This window comes from Taudactylus pleione, unplaced genomic scaffold (assembly GCF_031769625.1).
Source record: "Taudactylus pleione unplaced genomic scaffold, aTauple2 ptg001196l, whole genome shotgun sequence".
Classification (NCBI taxonomy): Eukaryota; Metazoa; Chordata; class Amphibia; order Anura; family Myobatrachidae; genus Taudactylus; species Taudactylus pleione.
This window is the reverse complement of record NW_028285597.1, coordinates 184,572-210,522: the sequence shown is the minus strand read 5'-3', so window position 1 is coordinate 210,522 and position 25,951 is coordinate 184,572. Positions and strand designations below refer to the sequence as shown.

The 25,951-nt window shown below is 49.9% G+C and overlaps 1 protein-coding gene across 1 annotated transcript in view; it reads right to left on the bottom strand.

Moving 5' to 3' along the window:
• Positions 1-25,951, bottom strand: part of LOC148451042 (plasma membrane calcium-transporting ATPase 2) — a gene marked incomplete at its 5' end in the record, with an annotated part of 455,435 nt that overhangs the window by 248,171 nt on the left and 181,313 nt on the right. The window contains 2 exons of the mRNA XM_088462347.1: positions 5,287-5,478; positions 7,296-7,402. Coding sequence (XP_088318473.1) covers positions 5,287-5,478; positions 7,296-7,402 — 299 coding nt within the window. The remainder of the gene's footprint in view (positions 1-5,286; positions 5,479-7,295; positions 7,403-25,951) is intronic.

The window sequence follows — 25,951 nt, the reverse complement described above, 5'->3', positions numbered from 1 at the left end:
CTTTCAGGGGAGAGTCCTGACAGAGGAGACATAATACTGGTAATACTCGGGGTATCAGGAAGCTCATATATATCTGTGCACAGCTTTCAGGGAGAGTCCTGACAGAGGAGACATAATACTGGTAATACTCGGGGTATCAGGAAGCTCATATATATCTGTGCACAGCTTTCAGGGGAGAGTCCTGACAGAGGAGACATAATACTGGGTAATACTCGGGGTATCAGGAAGCTCATATATAGTATTACAGCTTTCAGGGGAGAGTCCTAACAGAGGAGACATAATATTGGGTAATACTCGGGGTATCAGGAAGCTCATATATAGTATCACAGCTTTCAGGGGAGAGTCCTGACAGAGGAGACATAATACTGGTAATACTCGGGGTATCAGGAAGCTCATATATATCTGTGCACAGCTTTCAGGGAGAGTCCTGACAGAGGAGACATAATACTGGTAATACTCGGGGTATCAGGAAGCTCATATATATCTGTGCACAGCTTTCAGGGGAGAGTCCTGACAGAGGAGACATAATACTGGGTAATACTCGGGGTATCAGGAAGCTCATATATAGTATTACAGCTTTCAGGGGAGAGTCCTAACAGAGGAGACATAATATTGGGTAATACTCGGGGTATCAGGAAGCTCATATATAGTATCACAGCTTTCAGGGGAGAGTCCTGACAGAGGAGACATAATACTGGTAATACTCGGGGTATCAGGAAGCTCATATATATCTGTGCACAGCTTTCAGGGGAGAGTCCTGACAGAGGAGACATAATACTGGGTAATACTCGGGGTATCAGGAAGCTCATATATAGTATTACAGCTTTCAGGGGAGAGTCCTGACAGAGGAGACATAATACTGGGTAATACTCGGGGTATCAGGAAGCTCATATATATCTGTGCACAGCTTTCAGGGGAGAGTCCTGACAGAGGAGACATAATACTGGGTAATACTCGGGGTATCAGGAAGCTCATATATAGTATTACAGCTTTCAGGGGAGAGTCCTGACAGAGGAGACATAATACTGGGTAATACTCGGGGTATCAGGAAGCTCATATATATCTGTGCACAGCTTTCAGGGGAGAGTCCTGACAGAGGAGACATAATACTGGGTAATACTCGGGGTATCAGGAAGCTCATATATATATATAGTATTACAGCTTTCAGGGGAAAGTCCTGACAGAGGAGACATAATATTGGGTAATACTCGGGGTATCAGGAAGCTCATATATCTGTGCACAGCTTTCAGGGGAGAGTCCTGACAGAGGAGACATAATACTGGGTAATACTCGGGGTATCAGGAAGCTCATATATAGTATTACAGCTTTCAGGGGAGAGTCCTAACAGAGGAGACATAATATTGGGTAATACTCGGGGTATCGGGAAGCTCATATATAGTATCACAGCTTTCAGGGAGAGTCCTGACAGAGGAGACATAATACTGGTAATACTCGGGGTATCAGGAAGCTCATATATATATGTGCACAGCTTTCAGGGGAGAGTCCTGACAGAGGAGACATAATACTGGTAATACTCGGGGTATCAGGAAGCTCATATATATCTGTGCACAGCTTTCAGGGGAGAGTCCTGACAGAGGAGACATAATACTGGTAATACTCGGGGTATCAGGAAGCTCATATATATATATAGTATTACAGCTTTCAGGGAGAGTCCTGACAGAGGAGACATAATACTGGGTAATACTCGGGGTATCAGGAGGCTCATATATATCTGTGCACAGCTTTCAGGGGAGAGTCCTGACAGAGGAGACATAATACTGGGTAATACTCGGGGTATCAGGAAGCTCATATATATCTGTGCACAGCTTTCAGGGGAGAGTCCTGACAGAGGAGACATAATACTGGGTAATACTCGGGGTATCAGGAAGCTCATATATCTGTGCACAGCTTTCAGGGGAGAGTCCTGACAGAGGAGACATAATACTGGGTAATACTTGGGGTATCAGGAAGCTCATATATAGTATTACAGCTTTCAGGGGAGAGTCCTAACAGAGGAGACATAATATTGGGTAATACTCGGGGTATCAGGAAGCTCATATATAGTATCACAGCTTTCAGGGGAGAGTCCTGACAGAGGAGACATAATACTGGTAATACTCGGGGTATCAGGAAGCTCATATATATCTGTGCACAGCTTTCAGGGAGAGTCCTGACAGAGGAGACATAATACTGGTAATACTCGGGGTATCAGGAAGCTCATATATATCTGTGCACAGCTTTCAGGGGAGAGTCCTGACAGAGGAGACATAATACTGGGTAATACTCGGGGTATCAGGAAGCTCATATATAGTATTACAGCTTTCAGGGGAGAGTCCTAACAGAGGAGACATAATATTGGGTAATACTCGGGGTATCAGGAAGCTCATATATAGTATCACAGCTTTCAGGGGAGAGTCCTGACAGAGGAGACATAATACTGGTAATACTCGGGGTATCAGGAAGCTCATATATATCTGTGCACAGCTTTCAGGGAGAGTCCTGACAGAGGAGACATAATACTGGTAATACTCGGGGTATCAGGAAGCTCATATATATCTGTGCACAGCTTTCAGGGGAGAGTCCTGACAGAGGAGACATAATACTGGGTAATACTCGGGGTATCAGGAAGCTCATATATAGTATTACAGCTTTCAGGGGAGAGTCCTAACAGAGGAGACATAATATTGGGTAATACTCGGGGTATCAGGAAGCTCATATATAGTATTACAGCTTTCAGGGGAGAGTCCTAACAGAGGAGACATAATATTGGGTAATACTCGGGGTATCAGGAAGCTCATATATAGTATCACAGCTTTCAGGGGAGAGTCCTGACAGAGGAGACATAATACTGGTAATACTCGGGGTATCAGGAAGCTCATATATATCTGTGCACAGCTTTCAGGGAGAGTCCTGACAGAGGAGACATAATACTGGTAATACTCGGGGTATCAGGAAGCTCATATATATCTGTGCACAGCTTTCAGGGGAGAGTCCTGACAGAGGAGACATAATACTGGGTAATACTCGGGGTATCAGGAAGCTCATATATAGTATTACAGCTTTCAGGGGAGAGTCCTAACAGAGGAGACATAATATTGGGTAATACTCGGGGTATCAGGAAGCTCATATATAGTATCACAGCTTTCAGGGGAGAGTCCTGACAGAGGAGACATAATACTGGTAATACTCGGGGTATCAGGAAGCTCATATATATCTGTGCACAGCTTTCAGGGAGAGTCCTGACAGAGGAGACATAATACTGGTAATACTCGGGGTATCAGGAAGCTCATATATATCTGTGCACAGCTTTCAGGGGAGAGTCCTGACAGAGGAGACATAATACTGGGTAATACTCGGGGTATCAGGAAGCTCATATATAGTATTACAGCTTTCAGGGGAGAGTCCTAACAGAGGAGACATAATATTGGGTAATACTCGGGGTATCAGGAAGCTCATATATAGTATCACAGCTTTCAGGGGAGAGTCCTGACAGAGGAGACATAATACTGGTAATACTCGGGGTATCAGGAAGCTCATATATATCTGTGCACAGCTTTCAGGGGAGAGTCCTGACAGAGGAGACATAATACTGGGTAATACTCGGGGTATCAGGAAGCTCATATATAGTATTACAGCTTTCAGGGGAGAGTCCTGACAGAGGAGACATAATACTGGGTAATACTCGGGGTATCAGGAAGCTCATATATAGTATTACAGCTTTCAGGGGAGAGTCCTGACAGAGGAGACATAATACTGGGTAATACTCGGGGTATCAGGAAGCTCATATATATCTGTGCACAGCTTTCAGGGGAGAGTCCTGACAGAGGAGACATAATACTGGGTAATACTCGGGGTATCAGGAAGCTCATATATATATATAGTATTACAGCTTTCAGGGGAGAGTCCTGACAGAGGAGACATAATACTGGTAATACTCGGGGTATCAGGAAGCTCATATATAGTATTACAGCTTTCAGGGGAGAGTCCTGACAGAGGAGACATAATACTGGTAATACTCGGGGTATCGGGAGTATTGTATACACTGAGGTAGTATTATTATACTCCGTAATAGCACTATTCATGGAATTAATATTATTTATAAATGGCAAAAGTATTATTATATACAGCAGCAGTATTACGATACACCACAATAGAACGAGCGCTCCGCTGTGCAGACAATAGAACGAGCGCTCCGCTGTGCAGATAATACAATGAGCGCTCCGCTGTACAGACAATAGAACGAGCGCTCCGCTGTGCAGACAATAGAACGAGCGCTCCGCTGTACAGACAATAGAACGAGCGCTCCGCTGTGCAGATAATACAATGAGCGCTCCGCTGTGCAGACAATACAACGAGCGCTCCGCTGTACAGACAATAGAATTAGCGCTCCGCTGTGCAGACAATAGAACGAGCGCTCCGCTGTACAGACAATAGAACGAGCGCTCCGCTGTGCAGATAATACAATGAGCGCTCCGCTGTGCAGACAATAGAACGAGCGTCCCGCTGTACAGACAATAGAACGAGCGCTCCGCTGTACAGACAATAGAATGAGCATCCCGTTGTACAGACAATAGAACGAGCGCTCCGCTGTGCAGACAATAGAACGAGCGCTCCGCTGTACAGACAATAGAACGAGCGCTCCGCTGTGCAGATAATACAATGAGCGCTCCGCTGTACAGACAATAGAACGAGCGCTCCGCTGTACAGACAATAGAACGAGCGCTCCGCTGTACAGACAATAGAACGAGCGCTCCGCTGTACAGACAATAGAACGAGCGCTCCGCTGTGCAGACAATAGAACGAGCGTCCCGCTGTACAGACAATAGAACGAGCGCTCCGCTGTACAGACAATAGAACGAGCGTCCCGCTGTACAGACAATAGAACGAGCGCTCCGCTGTGCAGACAATAGAACGAGCGTCCCGCTGTACAGACAATAGAACGAGCGCTCCGCTGTACAGACAATAGAACGAGCGCTCCGCTGTACAGACAATAGAACGAGCGTCCCGCTGTACAGACAATAGAACGAGCGCTCCGCTGTACAGACAATAGAACGAGCGCTCCGCTGTACAGACAATAGAACGAGCGCTCCGCTGTACAGACAATAAAACGAGCGCTCCGCTGTACAGACAATAAAACGAGCTTATCTTTACACCTGGACTCCAGCTTATAATGCACCATTAACTGTAAGAACATTGAAAGCTTCACTTTATAAAGACACACATGGCAGGATTTCCTCTGTGGCTCTATAAGCACAGCAGAGGACATCCATGAGCTGTGGCTCTCACCTGTGTAATACAGGCTCCTGTGAAGGCCACAATTACAGCCACCACATTCACAGTCAGCTGAAACTGCAGGAATTTGGAAATACTGTCGTACACGTTGCGCCCCCACATCACAGCCTTCACGATACTGCTGAAGTTGTCATCTGTGAGAATGATGTCAGAGGCCTCCTTAGCGACGTCTGTGCCAGCAATTCCCTGCAAGATAACACATTACATAACGGAAGGGAAATCTGTCTCTATTATCCAGTGAGGGCTGAGGTCCATGTCTAAGTTACACTGTGATCCTGAGCAATGCCCCATACCAAACACATGACCGCAGCCCCCTCCCACCACATCTCTCCTCTGCCTGGTCCTGCACACTGTGATCCTGAGCAATGCCCCATACCAAACACATGACCGCAGCCCCCTCCCACCACATCTCTCCTCTGCCTGGTCCTGCACACTGTGATCCTGAGCAATGCCATATACCAAACACATGACCGCAGCCCCCTCCCACCACATCTCTCCTCTGCCTGGTCCTGCACACTGTGATCCTGAGCAATGCCCCATACCAAACACATGACCGCAGCCCCCTCCCACCATCTCTCTCCTCCGCCTGGTCCTGCACACTGTGATCCTGATGCCCCATACCAAACACATAACCGCAGCCCCCTCCTCTATCTGTCCCCCTCCCACCATCTCTCTCCTCCGCCTGCTCCTGCACACTGTGATCCTGAGCAATGCCCCATACCAAACACATGACCGCAGCCCCCTCTATCTGTCCCTCTCCCACCACCCCCCTCCTCCGCCTGGTCCTGCACACTGTGATCCTGACTAATGCCTCATACCAAACACATGACCGCAGCCCCCTCCCACCACCTCTCTCCTCTGCCTGGTCCTGCACACTGTGATCCTGAGCAATGCCCCATACCAAACACATGACCGCATCCCCCTCCTCTATCTGTCCTCCTCGCACCACCTCTCTCCTCCGCCTGGTCCTGCACACTGTGATCCTGAGTAATGCCCCATACCAAACACATGACCGCATCCCCCTCCTCTATCTGTCCTCCTCCCACCACCCCCCTCCTCCGCCTGGTCCTGCACACTGTGATCCTGAGTAATGCCCCATACCAAACACATGACCGCAGCCCCCTCTATCTGTCCTCCTCCCACCACATCTCTCCTCCGCCTGGTCCTGCACACTGTGATCCTGAGCAATACCCCATACCAAACACATGACCGCAGTCCCCTCCTCTATCTGTCCCCCTCCCACCACCTCTCTCATCCGCCTGGTCCTGACATTGGGATCCATTGGTCTGGTATCCCGGTTGCGTAATAGAAGCTACACTATGTAGACAAATATGAGAGGACACTGACCGCAGATAGATCAGTGAGATGTTAGTGAGGTCAGTACTGTGTAGGTCACCATGTGTAGTGATTACTGCAGACGCCCTTCTTGGCAAACTGTACACAAGTTCCTGGACAGCAGCAGGCAGTATGTTCTGCCATTATTCCGCCTTATGTACAGTGACACTGAGGAAGTACCCGTCTATCCCATTCATCCCAGAGGTTGGTCAGTCCATCTGGGTTACAAAATATTCTGTATACCAGTCCAGCCTCCCCCTGGAAACATGGCAGGTAGCATTCTCGTCCTGATAAATACATTTGTTGTTTCCATAGAAGTGTAAGTGCATGGCCCCCTACCAAGTGTTCTCGTCATATCCATCACATTAGTGGCCATTTGTAACTCATGTGCAATGTATGCATGTCACTTGCGCAGGGGTGTCCAATCACTGTTGTCTACATAGTGTATATACATCACAGCAGGGATAATCATGGATCTAGATTGCAATAGTTGGGGGAATCCATATCTACATATAGGAGTCATACACGTCCCAACATTACAGGGAATATCAGGCCATTGGATATTACAGCCTGTATGAGCCAAAGATTAGATCATACAAGGTCAGAAGATGGTGGCAGATGGCTCAATGTGCCCGTTCATGCTGTCACCATCCCGCTGGAGAACGTACCATAGCAAACCCCACATCAGCTTTCTTCAGCGCAGGTCCATCATTTGTCCCATCTCCAGTCACTGCAACCACTTGCCTCTGGTCCACCTGTGTGCTGTCTATGATACCTGCAAACAGACGCAAGTAACAAATATACTCAGCACTGTCACAGCAGTATTAATAGACGGAAAATAATGATATAATTATTAGTTACTCCTATTCCACCACTAAGCCCTGCAGCCTCCCTTCTCTCCAAGTTACCTCTCTTCTCCACCCACACCACACTAACCTCCACCTTGCCCACCACCTGCTGTCACCCTTCCTCACTCAGAAGCCCACCACATACACATACCCACACTATCCTTATCCCCCTGCTCTAAATCAATTGTAACCCCACACTACAGTAACCCTAACAATCTCCTTCTCTCTTCTCCCAACTCTGTCCCTCTCTCCCGTCTCCTCTGGAAAGGACTGGTCCCCCGTCCATGACAGCTTCATCTCCAACTCCCTGAATCTCCTAGCCATCACCAAATCCTGGACTTACCCATCTGACACCACTTCTCCTGCAGCTATCTCCTTTGGCGGCCGCACAGTCTTTCACACTCCCTGGCCTGGAGGTTGCCACAGTGTTGGGGTACCTCTATCGTCTGGTCACCTCCACCAACTCTTACATACTAAACTCTCCATTTCATTCTCTCCATTCAATGCTCATGACATTCGCTTCTTCCTACTTCTTAGAGTAGCTGCCTTTTTCCATCCCCCTGGCCTTAGCTCAAAATTCCCTGAAAACTATGGGCCTGATTCAGACCCACTCACGAGCGGCTGTCCGCTCGCAAGTGGGTCGATGGTGTGCACTGAGCATGCGCACGACGGAGGGAGCTCCATCGTGCGCATGCGTGAGACGCGACGAGCGAAGGACTTTCCTTCGCTCGTTGTGTCTGATCAAAGGGGGCGTGCTGTCGATGTTGATTGACAGCACGCCCCCTTTGGTGGGCGTGCCAGGGGCGTGCCTCCCAGACGGGGGCGTTCCCAAGGGAACGCCTACCGTCAGAAGCCGGCCCACTGACATCACTAGTGATGTCAGTGGGAGTGATTTTGGCTCTGATAGAGCCAAAATCACTCCAGGGCTTGTGGTCGAAAAACCCGACCACAGGCTTCTGGTCGCACTGGCAATGGTCGCGATGGTCAAGACCATCGCGACCATCATCCTGCACGCTCGTATGTGCTGTGGGTGGTGACCCACAGCTATACGAGCGTCCAGGAGGACGTTCCATTTTTATGGAGGACGGCCCTCATTCAAAGCGAGCGCTCTGCTCAGAGCGTCCGGCTCTGAATGAGGGCCTATGTTCCCTGGCTCCTAATCTTCAAATGGGCTCTCGAGACCCCTTTCTTCCTCAAAGCTTTCCAGCGCTCATCCTAACCCACTACTCCATGCTCCTTCCTCACAATCCAGCCCATTTCTGTCACCCCTGTTTGTTTGTCCCTCCCCTTTAGAATGTAAGCTCTCACGAGCAGGGCCCTCTTCCCTCACGTGCTTCTTCTTCCCTTACTTATATTTTCATTTACAATAGCACCTAACACTTGGTGGCTGACACCCTGCATACAGCAATGTGTATAAATCCTGTATCTGTCCTGTATTGTCTGTATTGTTAATAACGGTTTTTCTTGTGTGCTCATTTGTTTCTGTACTTTGTAAGGCGCTGCGGAACACTTGTGGCGCCATATAAATAAAGGATGATAATAATAATAATAGTAATATTCATTAAGGGGGATGCAATCACTACCAATTCTATGGCCTCCCCAAAATTCACAAGTCACTAACTTCACCCCTTGGTCATCCTATTATCTAATACATCGGTTCCTTCCTTTCTAGGAGGAAACTTACTGAACTGCGCTATCCCCAAACCATAGGAGTTTGGCATATTCGCTGTATGTGCGGTGTATAAACTGGGCGGCTTTAGGGGCTCATACATACAGTGCAGCCGATTGCCGCAATTCCCCATTCTGACAATGCCGGGGAATCATAGGGGATATTCAACATTTTGAACACTCTCAATTCCCCGATCCCAATCCTAAAATGGTCTGAATTGGCAAATGGGGGATTTTTCACAGGTTGGATTTCACCCATTCCGCCGATGGATCTCCGATCATTGATGAATGGGGAATCGGAGCAGTAGATACACATGACACAAGGCTGAAATCACACATCAAACAGTCAGGGGTGCAGATAGGGGGTGCAGGTGGGGCACGTGCCCTGGGTGATGGACGGACAATGCCACCTGTAATATAATAAATAGATTTGAATCCCAACTGCTTTGTTTTTCATCTTCTAAATCTCTGGATATTTCCCCTGGCAACTTGAGAGCCAATGCTGAGGAAGGATACGGTAACTATTGTACTCATGACCTGCTTAGTGCAGTCTAGAACCCCTATGCCCATAATAATAATAATAACAACTCAACATTGAATATCAGCAAGTTAACGCCCATACAGTATATGTTGTAACTACCGGTTACACCACTAAACGTTATTCCATAGCAATGTGGCTGCCAAGCAAAAGGTAAATCCTGTGGTTCACATGAAAACAAAGCAGATAGGATTCAAATCTATTTATTACATTACAGGTGATATTGTGCGGAGCATTGGCTACCCATGTTGTGCAGAGCATTGGCTACCCATGTTGTGCGGAGCATTGGCTACCCATGTTGTGCGGAGCATTGGCTACCCATGTTGTGTGGAGCATTGGCTACCCATGTTGTGTGGAGCATTGGCTACATTGGCTACCCATGTTGTGCGGAACATTGGCTACATTGGCAACCCATGTTGTGCGGAGCATTGGCTACCCATGTTGTGCGGAGCATTGGCTACCCATGTTGTGTGGAGCATTGGCTACCCATGTTGTGCAGAGCATTGGCTACCCATGTTGTGCAGAGCATTAGCTACCAGCGATGTGCAGAGCACTGGCTACCCATGTTGTGCAGAGCATTGGCTACCCATGTTGTGCAGAGCATTAGCTACCGGCGATGTGCAGGGCACTGGCTACCCATGTTGTGCAGGGCATTAGCTACCGGCGATGTGCAGAGCACTGGCTACCCATGTTGTGTGGAGCATTGGCTACCCATGTTGTGCGGAGCATTGGCTACATTGGTTACCTATGTTGTGTGGAGCATTGGCTACCCATGTTGTGCAGGGCATTGGCTACCCATGTTGTGCAGAGCATTAGCTACCGGCGATGTGCAGGGCACTGGCTACCCATGTTGTGCAGAGCATTGGCTACCCATGTTGTGCAGAGCTTTGGCTACCCATGTTGTGCAGAGCATTGGCTACCCATGTTGTGCAGAGCATTGGCTACCGGCGATGTGCAGAGCACTGGCTACCCATGTTGTGCAGAGCATTAGCTACCGGCGATGTGCAGAGCACTGGCTACCAATGTTGTGCAGAGCATTGGCTACCCATGTTGTGTGGAGCATTGGCTACCCATGTTGTGCGGAGCATTGGCTACATTGGCTACCTATGTTGTGTGGAGCATTGGCTACCCATGTTGTGCAGGGCATTGGCTACCCATGTTGTGCAGAGCATTAGCTACCGGCGATGTGCAGAGCACTGGCTACCCATGTTGTGCAGAGCATTGGCTACCCATGTTGTGCAGAGCTTTGGCTACCCATGTTGTGCAGAGCATTGGCTACCGGCGATGTGCAGGGCACTGGCTACCCATGTTGTGCAGAGCATTGGCTACCCATGTTGTGCAGAGCTTTGGCTACCCATGTTGTGCAGAGCATTGGCTACCCATGTTGTGCAGAGCATTGGCTACCGGCGATGTGCAGAGCACTGGCTACCCATGTTGTGCAGAGCATTAGCTACCGGCGATGTGCAGAGCACTGGCTACCCATGTTGTGCAGAGCATTGGCTACCCATGTTGTGCAGAGCATTGGCTACCCATGTTGTGCAGAGCATTGGCTACCCATGTTGTGCGGAGCATTAGCTACCGGCGATGTGCAGGGCAATGGCTACATAGACGTCTTTAATAAAAAAAAAAAAAAAAAGTATTACATACAGGCGTGCCTCATTTTGATTAAATAATAAAAATTCTCCATTAAAAAAATAATAAACAAGATTTCCATAATTCCGCAGCACTCACCTGTTCCTAGCATTTTCTTTATCTAAATGGGGCATTCGTTTATATTAATAAGGGGCAAATATACAGCTCTGAGTCCTCCACTAAGCTGCGACATTCATTTAGGGTTGCACTGAACAGCAGAAATGTGTAGGTAATCTTGCTTGCACTTTTATTTTCAGACCACTGGCTCCAGCTATTCTATTATAATCCACCACTATCTCCGGCTAGCCTATTATAATCCAACACTGGCTCCAGCTATCCTATTATAATCCATCACTGGCTCCAGCTATTCTATTATAATCCACCACTATCTCCGGCTAGCCTATTATAATCCAACACTGGCTCCAGCTATCCTATTATAATCCATCACTGGCTCCAGCTATCCTAATATAATCCAACACTGGCTCCAGCTATCCTATTATAATCCAACACTGGCTCCAGCTATCCTATTATAATCCATCACTGGCTCCAGCTATCCTAATATAATCCAACACTGGCTCCAGCTATCCTATTATAATCCAACACTGGCTCCAGCTATCCTATTATAATCCAACGCTGGCTCCAGCTATCCTTTTATAATCCAACACTGGCTCCAGCTATCCTATTATAATCCAACGCTGGCTCCAGCTATTCTATTATAGTTCTCCACTGGCTCCAGATAGGCTATATGGAGCCAGTGGTGGATTATAATAGAATAGCTGGAGCCAGCGTTGGATTATAATAGGATAGCTGGAGCCAGCATTGGATTATAAAAGGCTAGTTTGAGCCAGTGGATTATAAGAATATCTGGAGCCAGCGTTGGATTATAAGAGAATATCTGAAGCCGTAGACTATTATAATCCAACACTGGCTCCAGCTAGCCTATTAATAATCCACCAGTGGCTCCAGCTAGCCTATTATAATCCACAACTAGCTTCAACCAGCCTATTATAATCCACCAGTGTCTCCAGATAGCCTATTATAATCCACCAGTGGCTCCAGCTATTCTATTATAATCCACCACTAGCTCCAAGTATCCTACTATAATCCACCACTAGCTCCAGATAGCCTATTATAATCCACCACTACATCCAGCTATCATATATAATCCACCACTGGCTTCAGATAGCCTATTATAATCCACCACTACCTCCAGCTATCATATATAATCCACCACTGGCTCCAACTAGCCTATTATGACCCATTGGCTCCAGATAGCCTATTATAATCTAATGCTGGCTCCAGCTATTCTATTATAATTCACCACTGGCTCCAGATAGGCTATATGGAGCCAGTGGTGGATTATAATAGAATAGCTGGAGCCAGCGGTGGATTATAATAGAATAGCTGGAGCTAGTGGTGGATTATAATAAACTACAAATAATTAATTTATAATGTTTATCAAATTTAGAAAAAAATTTTCACTGTTTATATGTTTCTGTAAGTAACATTCCTGGGTTAGCATCACTGTATCGGCTCACAAACATGCAGCCCAGAGAGGCAGTGTAGCACATGAAGGAGCCAGCTGAAATCCCCTGGATGGTGGACTGCTACAACAATCACCTCCACCGCTACGACCATCAAACCCAATGCTACAACAATCACCACCTCCACTGCTACAACCACCAGCTCCACTGCTGCGACCATCAAACCCAATGCTACAACAATCACCACCTGCACTGCTACAACCACCACCTCCACCGCTACGACCATCAAACCCAATGCTACAACAATCACCACCTCCACTGCTACAACCACCAGCCCCAATGCTACAACAATCACCACCTCCACTGCTACAACAATCACCACCTCCACTGCTACAACCACCACCTCCACCGCTACGACCATCAAACCCAATGCTACAACAATCACCACCTCCACTGCTACAACCACCAGCTCCACTGCTGGGACCATCAAACCCAATGCTACAAAAATCACCACCTCCACTGCTACAACCACCACCTCCACCGCTACAACCATCAAACCCAATGCTACAACCAGCACCTCCACTGCTACAACCATCAAACCCAGCTAAAACCACCACCTGCACTGTTATAAACCAGCTGAATACCCTGGATGGTGGCAGATAGAAGAGAATAGGCCATCACCTTCATTACTACAACCACCACCTCCACTGCTACAACCATCAACCCAATGCTACAACCACCACCTCTACTGCTACAACTACAATACCAAACCCAATGCTACAACCACCACCTCCACCGTTACAAGCACCACTTCCACCACCTCTACTGCTACAAGCACCATCCCCACTGCTACAACCATCAAACCCAATGCTACAACCACCACCTCCACTGCTACAACTACAGTACCAAACCCAATGCTACAACCACCACCTCCACCATTACACCCACCACTCCCACCACCTCTACTGCTACAACCACCACCTCACAGTCACCACATCACTGCTGCATTCACCATCTCCAACGCCACCGACTCCACCACTATTACATCCACCACCTCTACTGCTACAACCACCACCTCACAGTCACCACATCACTGCTACATTCACCATCTCCAACGCCACCAACTCCACCACTATTTTACATCCACCACCTCTACTGCTACAAGCACCATCCCCACTGCTACAACCATCAAACCTAATGCTACAACCACCACCTCCACTACTACAACTACAGTACCAAACTCAATGCTACAACCACCACCTCCACCGTTGCAACCACCACCTCTTCTGCTACAATCACCACCCCCACTGCTACAAGCACCACCTCCACCACTACAACCATCAAAGCCAATGCTACAACCACCACCTCCACCGATACAACCACCACCCCCACTTCACTGTTATAAACCAGCTGAAATACCCTGGATGGTGGCAGATAGAAGAGAATAGGCCATCACCTTCATTACTACAACCACCACCTCCACTGCTACAACCACCACCTCCACCGTTACAACCACCACTTCCACCACATCCGCTGCTACAACCACCACCACTGCGTCAATCACAACTTCCACCATTACAACCTCTACCTCCACTGCCACAACCACCACCTCCACCGTTACAACCATCAAACCCAGCTACAACCACCACCTCCACTGCTATAACCATCAACCCAATACTACAACCACCACCTCCACTGCTACAACCATCAAACTCAATGCTACTACTGTATCACCACTGCAACCACCACCACCTCCATAACTACAACCTCCAACGCTACAACCTCCAGTGCTTGCCACCACCACTTTCACGTAGCCAGCACTACATCCACCACCTCTCCCCATTACTGCCACCACCTCCACTGCTATAACAAGCACTTCTGCTGCCTCTGTCACCACCACCACTTTTACATCCACCACCTCCAACACTATTGCCACCACCTCCACTGCTATATCCACCACCACCTCCACCGCTACAACCACCATCTCCACTACTGCTACAATCACCACCTCCACCCATACAACTACCACCTTCACTGCCTTTGCCACCATTACTACCACCATTTCCACTGCTACAACCACCACCTCACTGTCAGCACCTCCACCGCTACAACCACCTCCAATGCCACCACATCCTCTGCTACATTCACCATCTCTAGCGCCACTGCCACCACCTCCGCCACTATTACATCCACCAACTCCAATGCTACAGCCACCACTTCCAGTGCCATTGCCACCAGCTCCATTACTACTACTGTCGCCGCCTCCACCGCTACAACCACCGCCCCTACAACTACCACCTTTATTGCTATTGTCACCACTGCAACCAATACCTCACCACCACTGTTACCACATCCACTACCACTACATCCAATGATACATCAACCACCTCCAGCGCCAACATCTCCACTGCTACAACCACCACCGCTAAAATCACAACCTCCACTTCTATAACTACCACCTTCACTGCCATTGCCAACAGTACAACCACCACCTCACAGTCACCACATCCACTGCTACATTCACCATCTCTACTGCTACAACCACCACCTCAGACACCACATCACTGCTGCCTCCTCATATCTGTACAGTGTAATCACAGCCCAGCATAGGGACGCCCACTGCTGCCTCCTCATATCTCTACAGTGTAATCACAGCCCACCATAGGGACGCCCACTGCTGCCTTCTCATATCTGTACAGTGTAATCACAGCCCAGCATAGGGACGCCCACTGCTGCCTCCTCATACCTGTACAGTGTAATCACAGCCCAGCATAGTGACACCCACTGCTGCCTCCTCATATCTGTACAGTGTAATCACAGCCCAGCATAGGGACACTCCCTGCTGCCTCCTCATATCTGTACAGTGTAATCACAGCCCAGCATAGGGACACCCACTGCTGCCTCCTCATATCTGTACAGTGTAATCACAGCCCAGCATAGGGACACCCACTGCTGCCTCCTCATATCCGTACAGTGTAATCACAGCCCAGCATAGGGACACTCACTGCTGCCTCCTCATATCCGTACAGTGTAATCACAGCCCAGCATAGGGACACTCCCTGCTGCCTCCTCATATCTGTACAGTGTAATCACAGCCCAGCATAGGGACACCCACTGCTGCCTCCTCATATCTGTACAGTGTAATCACAGCCCAGCATAGGGACACCCACTGCTGCCTCCTCATATCCGTACAGTGTAATCACAGCCCAGCATAGGGACGCCCACTGCTGCCTCCTCATATCTGTACAGTGTAATCACAGCCCAGCATAGGGACACTCACTGCTGCCTTCTCATATCTGTACAGTGTAAGTACAGCCCAGCATAGTGACACCCACTGCTGCCTCCTCATATACATACAGTGTAAGCACAGCCCAGCATAGGGACACCCACTGCTGCCTTCTCATATCTGTACAGTGTAAGCACAGCCCAGCATAGGGACGCCCACTGCTGCCTTCTCATATCTGTACAGTGTAATCACAGCCCAGCATAGGGACACCCACTGCTGCCTCCTCATATACATACAGTGTAAGCACAGCCCAGCATAGGGACACCCACTGCTGCCTCCTCATATACATACAGTGTAAGCACAGCCCAGCATAGGGACGCCCACTGCTGCCTCCTCATATCCGTACAGTGTAATCACAGCCCAGTATAGGGACACCCACTGCTGCCTCCTCATATCTGTACAGTGTAATCACAGCCCAGCATAGGGACGCCCACTGCTGCCTCCTCATATCTGTACAGTGTAATCACAGCCCAGCATAGGGACACTCACTGCTGCCTTCTCATATCTGTACAGTGTAAGTACAGCCCAGCATAGTGACACCCACTGCTGCCTCCTCATATACATACAGTGTAAGCACAGCCCAGCATAGGGACGCTCACTGCTGCCTTCTCATATCTGTACAGTGTAAGTACAGCCCAGCATAGTGACACCCACTGCTGCCTTCTCATATACATACAGTGTAATCACAGCCCAGCATAGGGACGCCCACTGCTGCCTTCTCATATCTGTACAGTGTAATCACAGCCCAGCATAGGGACACCCACTGCTGCCTCCTCATATACATACAGTGTAAGCACAGCCCAGCATAGGGACGCCCACTGCTGCCTTCTCATATCCGTACAGAGTAAGTACAGCCCAGCATAGTGACACCCACTGCTGCCTCCTCATATCCGTACAGTGTAATCACAGCCCAGTATAGGGACACCCACTGCTGCCTCCTCATATCTGTACAGTGTAATCACAGCCCAGCATAGTGACACCCACTGCTGCCTCCTCATATCTGTACAGTGTAATCACAGCCCAGCATAGGGACACTCACTGCTGCCTTCTCATATCTGTACAGTGTAAGTACAGCCCAGCATAGTGACACCCACTGCTGCCTCCTCATATCTGTACAGTGTAATCACAGCCCAGCATAGGGACACCCACTGCTGCCTCCTCATATCTGTACAGTGTAATCACAGCCCAGCATAGGGACACCCACTGCTGCCTCCTCATATCCGTACAGTGTAATCACAGCCCAGCATAGGGACGCCCACTGCTGCCTCCTCATATCTGTACAGTGTAAGTACAGCCCAGCATAGGGACACTCACTGCTGCCTTCTCATATCTGTACAGTGTAAGCACATCCCAGCATAGGGACACCCACTGCTGCCTCCTCATATCCGTACAGTGTAATCACAGCCCAGCATAGGGACACCCACTGCTGCCTTCTCATATCCATACAGTGTAAGCACAGCCCAGTATAGGGACACCCACTGCTGCCTTCTCATATCCGTACAGTGTAATCACAGCCCAGCATAGGGACGCCCACTGCTGCCTCCTCATATCTGTACAGTGTAATCACAGTCCAGCATAGGGACACCCACTGCTGCCTCCTCATATACATACAGTGTAATCACAGCCCAGCATAGGGACACCCACTGCTGCCTCCTCATATACATACAGTGTAATCACAGCCCAGCATAGGGACACCCACTGCTGCCTCCTCATATCCGTACAGTGTAAACACAGCCCAGCATAGGGACGCCCACTGCTGCCTCCTCATATCTGTACAGTGTAATCACAGCCCAGCATAGGGATACCCACTGCTGCCTTCTCATATCTATACAGTGTAAGCACAGCCCAGCATAGGGACGCCACTGCTGCCTCCTCATATACATACAGTGTAAGCACAGCCCAGCATAGGGACACCCCATGCTGCCTTCTCATATCTGTACAGTGTAATCACAGCCCAGCATAGGGACGCCCACTGCTGCCTTCTCTTATCCGTACAGTGTAAGCACAGCCCAGCATAGGGACACCCACTGCTGCCTCCTCATATCCATACAGTGTAATCACAGCCCAGCATAGGGACGCCCACTGCTGCCTTCTCATATACATACAGTGTAATCACAGCCCAGCATAGGGACACCCACTGCTGCCCCCTTATATCCGTACAGTGTAATCACAGCCCAGCATAGGGACACCTACTGCTGCCTCCTCATATACATACAGTGTAATCACAGCCCAGCATAGGGACGCCCACTGCTGCCTTCTCATATCTGTACAGTGTAAGCACAGCCCAGCATAGGGACACCCACTGCTGCCTCCTCATATCTGTACAGTGTAATCACAGCCCAGCATAGGGACACCCACTGCTGCCTCCTCATATCTGTACAGTGTAATCACAGCCCAGCATAGGGACACCCACTGCTGCCTTCTCATATCTGTACAGTGTAATCACAGCCCAGCATAGGGACGCCCACTGCTGCCTCCTCATATCTGTACAGTGTAATCACAGCCCAGTATAGGGACACCCACTGCTGCCTCCTTATATCTGTACAGTGTAATCACAGCCCAGCATAGGGACACCACTGCTGCCTCCTCATATCTGTACAGTGTAAGCACAGCCCAGCATAGGGACACCACTGCTGCCTCCTCATATCCATACAGTGTAAGTACAGCCCAGCATAGGGACACCCACTGCTGCCTCCTCATATCTGTACAGTGTAATCACAGCCCAGCATAGGGACACTCACTGCTGCCTTCTCATATCCATACAGTGTAATCACAGCCCAGCATAGGGACGCCCACTGCTGCCTTCTCATATCTGTACAGTGTAATCACAGCCCAGCATAGGGACGCCCACTGCTGCCTCCTCATATCCGTACAGAGTAAGTACAGCCCAGCATAGTGACACCCACTGCTGCCTCCTCATATCTGTACAGTGTAATCACAGCCCAGCATAGGGACACCCACTGCTGCCTCCTCATATCCGTACAGTGTAATCACAGCCCAGCATAGGGACGCCCACTGCTGCCTCCTCATATCTGTACAGTGTAAGTACAGCCCAGCATAGGGACACCACTGCTGCCTTCTCATATCCGAGCCCAGCATAGGGACACTCACTGCTGCCTTCTCATATCTGTACAGTGTAAGTACAGCCCAGCATAGTGACACCCACTGCTGCCTCCTCATATACATACAGTGTAATCACAGCCCAGCATAGGGACGCCCACTGCTGCCTCCTCATATACATACAGTGTAAGCACAGCCCAGCATAGGGACGCCCCCTGCTGCCTTCTCATATCCGTACAGAGTAAGTACAGCCCAGCATAGTGACACCCACTGCTGCCTCCTCATATCTGTACAGTGTAATCACAGCCCAGCATAGTGACACCCACTGCTGCCTCCTCATATCTGTACAGTGTAATCACAGCCCAGCATAGGGACACCACTGCTGCCTCCTCATATCTGTACAGTGTAAGCACAGCCCAGCATAGGGACACCACTGCTGCCTCCTCATATCCATACAGTGTAAGTACAGCCCAGCATAGGGACACCCACTGCTGCCTCCTCATATCTGTACAGTGTAATCACAGCCCAGCATAGGGACACTCACTGCTGCCTTCTCATATCCATACAGTGTAATCACAGCCCAGCATAGGGACGCCCACTGCTGCCTTCTCATATCTGTACAGTGTAATCACAGCCCAGCATAGGGACGCCCACTGCTGCCTCCTCATATCCGTACAGAGTAATCACAGCCCAGCATAGGGACACTCACTGCTGCCTTCTCATATCTGTACAGTGTAAGTACAGCCCAGCATAGTGACACCCACTGCTGCCTCCTCATATACATACAGTGTAATCACAGCCCAGCATAGGGACGCCCACTGCTGCCTCCTCATATACATACAGTGTAAGCACAGCCCAGCATAGGGACGCCCCCTGCTGCCTTCTCATATCCGTACAGAGTAAGTACAGCCCAGCATAGTGACACCCACTGCTGCCTCCTCATATCTGTACAGTGTAATCACAGCCCAGCATAGTGACACCCACTGCTGCCTCCTCATATCCGTACAGTGTAATCACAGCCCAGCATAGGGACGCCCACTGCTGCCTCCTCATATCTGTACAGTGTAAGTACAGCCCAGCATAGGGATGCCCACTGCTGCCTCCTCATATCTGTACAGTGTAATCACAGCCCAGCATAGGGACGCCCACTGCTGCCTCCTCATATCCGTACAGTGTAATCACAGCCCAGCATAGGGACGCCACTGCTGCCTCCTCATATCTGTACAGTGTAAGCACAGCCCAGCATAGGGACACCCACTGCTGCCTCCTCATATCTGTACAGTGTAAGCACAGCCCAGCATAGGGACACCCACTGCTGCCTCCTCATATCTGTACAGTGTAATCACAGCCCAGCATAGGGACGCCCACTGCTGCCTTCTCATATCCGTACAGTGTAAGCACAGCCCAGCATAGGGACACTCACTGCTGCCTCCTCATATCCGTACAGAGTAATCACAGCCCAGCATAGGGACACTCACTGCTGCCTTCTCATATCTGTACAGTGTAATCACAGCCCAGCATAGGAACACCCACTGCTGCCTCCTCATATCTGTACAGTGTAAACACAGCCCAGCATAGGGACACCCACTGCTGCCTCCTCATATCTGTACAGTGTAATCACAGCCCAGCATAGGGACACCCACTGCTGCCTCCTCATATCCGTACAGTGTAATCACAGCCCAGCATAGGGACGTCCACTGCTGCCTTCTCATATCTGTACAGTGTAATCACAGCCCAGCATAGGGACGCCCACTGCTGCCTTCTCATATCTGTACAGTGTAATCACAGCCCAGCATAGGGACACCCACTGCTGCCTCCTCATATACATACAGTGTAAGCACAGCCCAGCATAGGGACGCCCACTGCTGCCTCCTCATATCCGTACAGAGTAAGTACAGCCCAGCATAGTGACACCCACTGCTGCCTCCTCATATCTGTACAGTGTAATCACAGCCCAGCATAGGGACACCCACTGCTGCCTCCTCATATCCGTACAGTGTAATCACAGCCCAGCATAGGGACGCCCACTGCTGCCTCCTCATATCTGTACAGTGTAATCACAGCCCAGCATAGGGACGCCCACTGCTGCCTCCTCATATCTGTACAGTGTAATCACAGCCCAGCATAGGGACGCCCACTGCTGCCTCCTCATATCTGTACAGTGTAAGCACAGCCCAGCATAGGGACACCCACTGCTGCCTCCTCATATCTGTACAGTGTAAGTACAGCCCAGCATAGGGACACTCACTGCTGCCTTCTCATATCTGTACAGTGTAAGCACATCCCAGCATAGGGACGCCCACTGCTGCCTCCTCATATCTGTACAGTGTAATCACAGCCCAGCATAGGGACGCCCACTGCTGCCTCCTCATATCTGTACAGTGTAATCACAGCCCAGCATAGGGACACCCACTGCTGCCTCCTCATATCTGTACAGTGTAATCACAGCCCAGCATATGGACGCCCCCTGCTGCCTCCTCATATCTGTACAGTGTAATCACAGCCCAGCATAGGGACGCCCACTGCTGCCTCCTCATATCTGTACAGTGTAAGCACAGCCCAGCATAGGGACACCCACTGCTGCCTCCCCATATCTGTACAGTGTAATCACAGCCCAGCATAGGGACGCCACTGCTGCCTCCTCATATCTGTACAGTGTAAGCACAGCCCAGCATAGGGACACCCACTGCTGCCTCCTCATATCTGTACAGTGTAATCACAGCCCAGCATAGGGACTCACTGCTGCCTCCTCATATCTGTACAGTGTAAGCACAGCCCAGCATAGGGACGCCCACTGCTGCCTTCTCATATCCGTACAGTGTAATCACAGCCCAGCATAGGGACACTCACTGCTGCCTTCTCATATCTGTACAGTGTAATCACAGCCCAGCATAGGAACACCCACTGCTGCCTTCTCAAATCCGTACAGTGTAATCACAGCCCAGCATAGGGACACCCACTGCTGCCTCCTCATATCTGTACAGTGTAATCACAGCCCAGCATATGGACGCCCCCTGCTGCCTCCTCATATCTGTACAGTGTAATCACAGCCCAGCATAGGGACGCCCACTGCTGCCTCCTCATATCTGTACAGTGTAATCACAGCCCAGCATAGGGACACCCACTGCTGCCTCCTCATATCCGTACAGTGTAATCACAGCCCAGCATAGGGACATCCACTGCTGCCTCCTTATATCTGTACAGTGTAATCACAGCCCAGCATAGGGACGCCCACTGCTGCCTCCTTATATCTGTACAGTGTAATCACAGCCCAGCATAGAGACACTCACTGCTGCCTCCTCATATCTGTACAGTGTAATCACAGCCCAGCATAGGGACACCCACTGCTGCCTTCTCATATCTGTACAGTGTAAGTACAGCCCAGCATAGGGACGTCCACTGCTGCCTCCTTATATCTGTACAGTGTAATCACAGCCCAGCATAGAGACACCCACTGCTGCCTCCTCATATCCGTACAGTGTAATCACAGCCCAGCATAGGGACACCCACTGCTGCCTTCTCATATCCATACAGTGTAAGCACAGCCCAGCATAGGGACGTCCACTGCTGCCTCCTTATATCTGTACAGTGTAATCACAGCCCAGCATAGAGACACTCACTGCTGCCTCCTCATATCTGTACAGTGTAATCACAGCCCAGCATAGGGACACCCACTGCTGCCTTCTCATATCTGTACAGTGTAAGTACAGCCCAGCATAGGGACGTCCACTGCTGCCTCCTTATATCTGTACAGTGTAATCACAGCCCAGCATAGAGACACCCACTGCTGCCTCCTCATATCCGTACAGTGTAATCACAGCCCAGCATAGGGACACCCACTGCTGCCTTCTCATATCCATACAGTGTAAGCACAGCCCAGTATAGGGACACCCACTGCTACCTTCTCATATCCGTACAGTGTAATCACAGCCCAGCATAGGGACGCCCACTGCTGCCTCCTCATATCTGTACAGTGTAATCACAGTCCAGCATAGGGACACCCACTGCTGCCTCCTCATATACATACAGTGTAATCACAGCCCAGCATAGGGACACCCACTGCTGCCTCCTCATATACATACAGTGTAATCACAGCCCAGCATAGGGACACCCACTGCTGCCTCCTCATATCCGTACAGTGTAATCACAGCCCAGTATAGGGACACCCACTGCTGCCTCCTCATATCCGTACAGTGTAATCACAGCCCAGCATAGGGACACCCACTGCTGCCTCCTCATATCTGTACAGTGTAATCACAGCCCAGCATAGGGATACCCACTGCTGCCTTCTCATATCTATACAGTGTAAGCACAGCCCAGCATAGGGACGCCACTGCTGCCTCCTCATATACATACAGTGTAAGCACAGCCCAGCATAGGGACACCCCATGCTGCCTTCTCATATCTGTACAGTGTAATCACAGCCCAGCATAGGGACGCCCACTGCTGCCTTCTCTTATCCGTACAGTGTAAGCACAGCCCAGCATAGGGACACCCACTGCTGCCTCCTCATATCCATACAGTGTAATCACAGCCCAGCATAGGGACGCCCACTGCTGCCTTCTCATATACATACAGTGTAATCACAGCCCAGCATAGGGACGTCCACTGCTGCCTCCTCATATCTGTACAGTGTAATCACAGCCCAGCATAGGGACGCCCACTGCTGCCTTCTCATATCTGTACAGTGTAATCACAGCCCAGCATAGGGACGCCCACTGCTGCCTCCTCATATCCGTACAGAGTAAGTACAGCCCAGCATAGTGACACCCACTGCTGCCTCCTCATATCTGTACAGTGTAAGCACAGCCCAGCATATGGACGCCCCCTGCTGCCTCCTCATATCTGTACAGTGTAATCACAGCCCAGCATAGGGACGCCCACTGCTGCCTCCTCATATCTGTACAGTGTAATCACAGCCCAGCATAGGGATACCCACTGCTGCCTCCTCATATCTGTACAGTGTAATCACAGCCCAGCATAGGGACGCCCACTGCTGCCTCCTCATATCTGTACAGTGTAATCACAGCCCAGCATAGGGATACCCACTGCTGCCTCCTCATATCTGTACAGTGTAATCACAGCCCAGCATATGGACGCCCCCTGCTGCCTCCTCATATCTGTACAGTGTAATCACAGCCCAGCATAGGGACATCCACTGCTGCCTCCTTATATCTGTACAGTGTAATCACAGCCCAGCATAGGGACACCCACTGCTGCCTCCTCATATCCGTACAGTGTAATCACAGCCCAGCATAGGGACGTCCACTGCTGCCTCCTTATATCTGTACAGTGTAATCACAGCCCAGCATAGAGACACTCACTGCTGCCTCCTCATATCTGTACAGTGTAATCACAGCCCAGCATAGGGACACCCACTGCTGCCTTCTCATATCTGTACAGTGTAAGTACAGCCCAGCATAGGGACGTCCACTGCTGCCTCCTTATATCTGTACAGTGTAATCACAGCCCAGCATAGAGACACCCACTGCTGCCTCCTCATATCTGTACAGTGTAATCACAGCCCAGCATAGGGACGCCCACTGCTGCCTCCTCATATCCGTACAGTGTAATCACAGCCCAGCATACGGACACCCACTGCTGCCTCCTCATATCCGTACAGTGTAATCACAGCCCAGCATAGGGACACCCACTGCTACCTTCTCATATCCATACAGTGTAAGCACAGCCCAGTATAGGGACACCCACTGCTACCTTCTCATATCCGTACAGTGTAATCACAGCCCAGCATAGGGACGCCCACTGCTGCCTCCTCATATCTGTACAGTGTAATCACAGTCCAGCATAGGGACACCCACTGCTGCCTCCTCATATACATACAGTGTAATCACAGCCCAGCATAGGGACACCCACTGCTGCCTCCTCATATACATACAGTGTAATCACAGCCCAGCATAGGGACACCCACTGCTGCCTCCTCATATCCGTACAGTGTAATCACAGCCCAGTATAGGGACGCCCACTGCTGCCTCCTCATATCTGTACAGTGTAATCACAGCCCAGCATAGGGATACCCACTGCTGCCTTCTCATATCTATACAGTGTAAGCACAGCCCAGCATAGGGACGCCACTGCTGCCTCCTCATATACATACAGTGTAAGCACAGCCCAGCATAGGGACACCCCATGCTGCCTTCTCATATCTGTACAGTGTAATCACAGCCCAGCATAGGGACGCCCACTGCTGCCTTCTCTTATCCGTACAGTGTAAGCACAGCCCAGCATAGGGACACCCACTGCTGCCTCCTCATATCCATACAGTGTAATCACAGCCCAGCATAGGGATGCCCACTGCTGCCTTCTCATATACATACAGTGTAATCACAGCCCAGCATAGGGACACCCACTGCTGCCTCCTCATATCCGTACAGTGTAATCACAGCCCAGCATAGGGACACCCACTGCTGCCTCCTCATATCCGTACAGTGTAATCACAGCCCAGCATAGGGACACCCACTGCTGCCTTCTCATATCCGTACAGTGTAATCACAGCCCAGCATAGGGACGCCCACTGCTGCCTTCTCATATACATACAGTGTAATCACAGCCCAGCATAGGGACACCCACTGCTGCCTCCTCATATCCGTACAGTGTAAGCACAGCCCAGCATAGGGACACCCACTGCTGCCTTCTCATATCCATACAGTGTAAGCACAGCCCAGTATAGGGACACCCACTGCTGCCTTCTCATATCCGTACAGTGTAATCACAGCCCAGCATAGGGACGCCCACTGCTGCCTCCTCATATCTGTACAGTGTAATCACAGTCCAGCATAGGGACACCCAC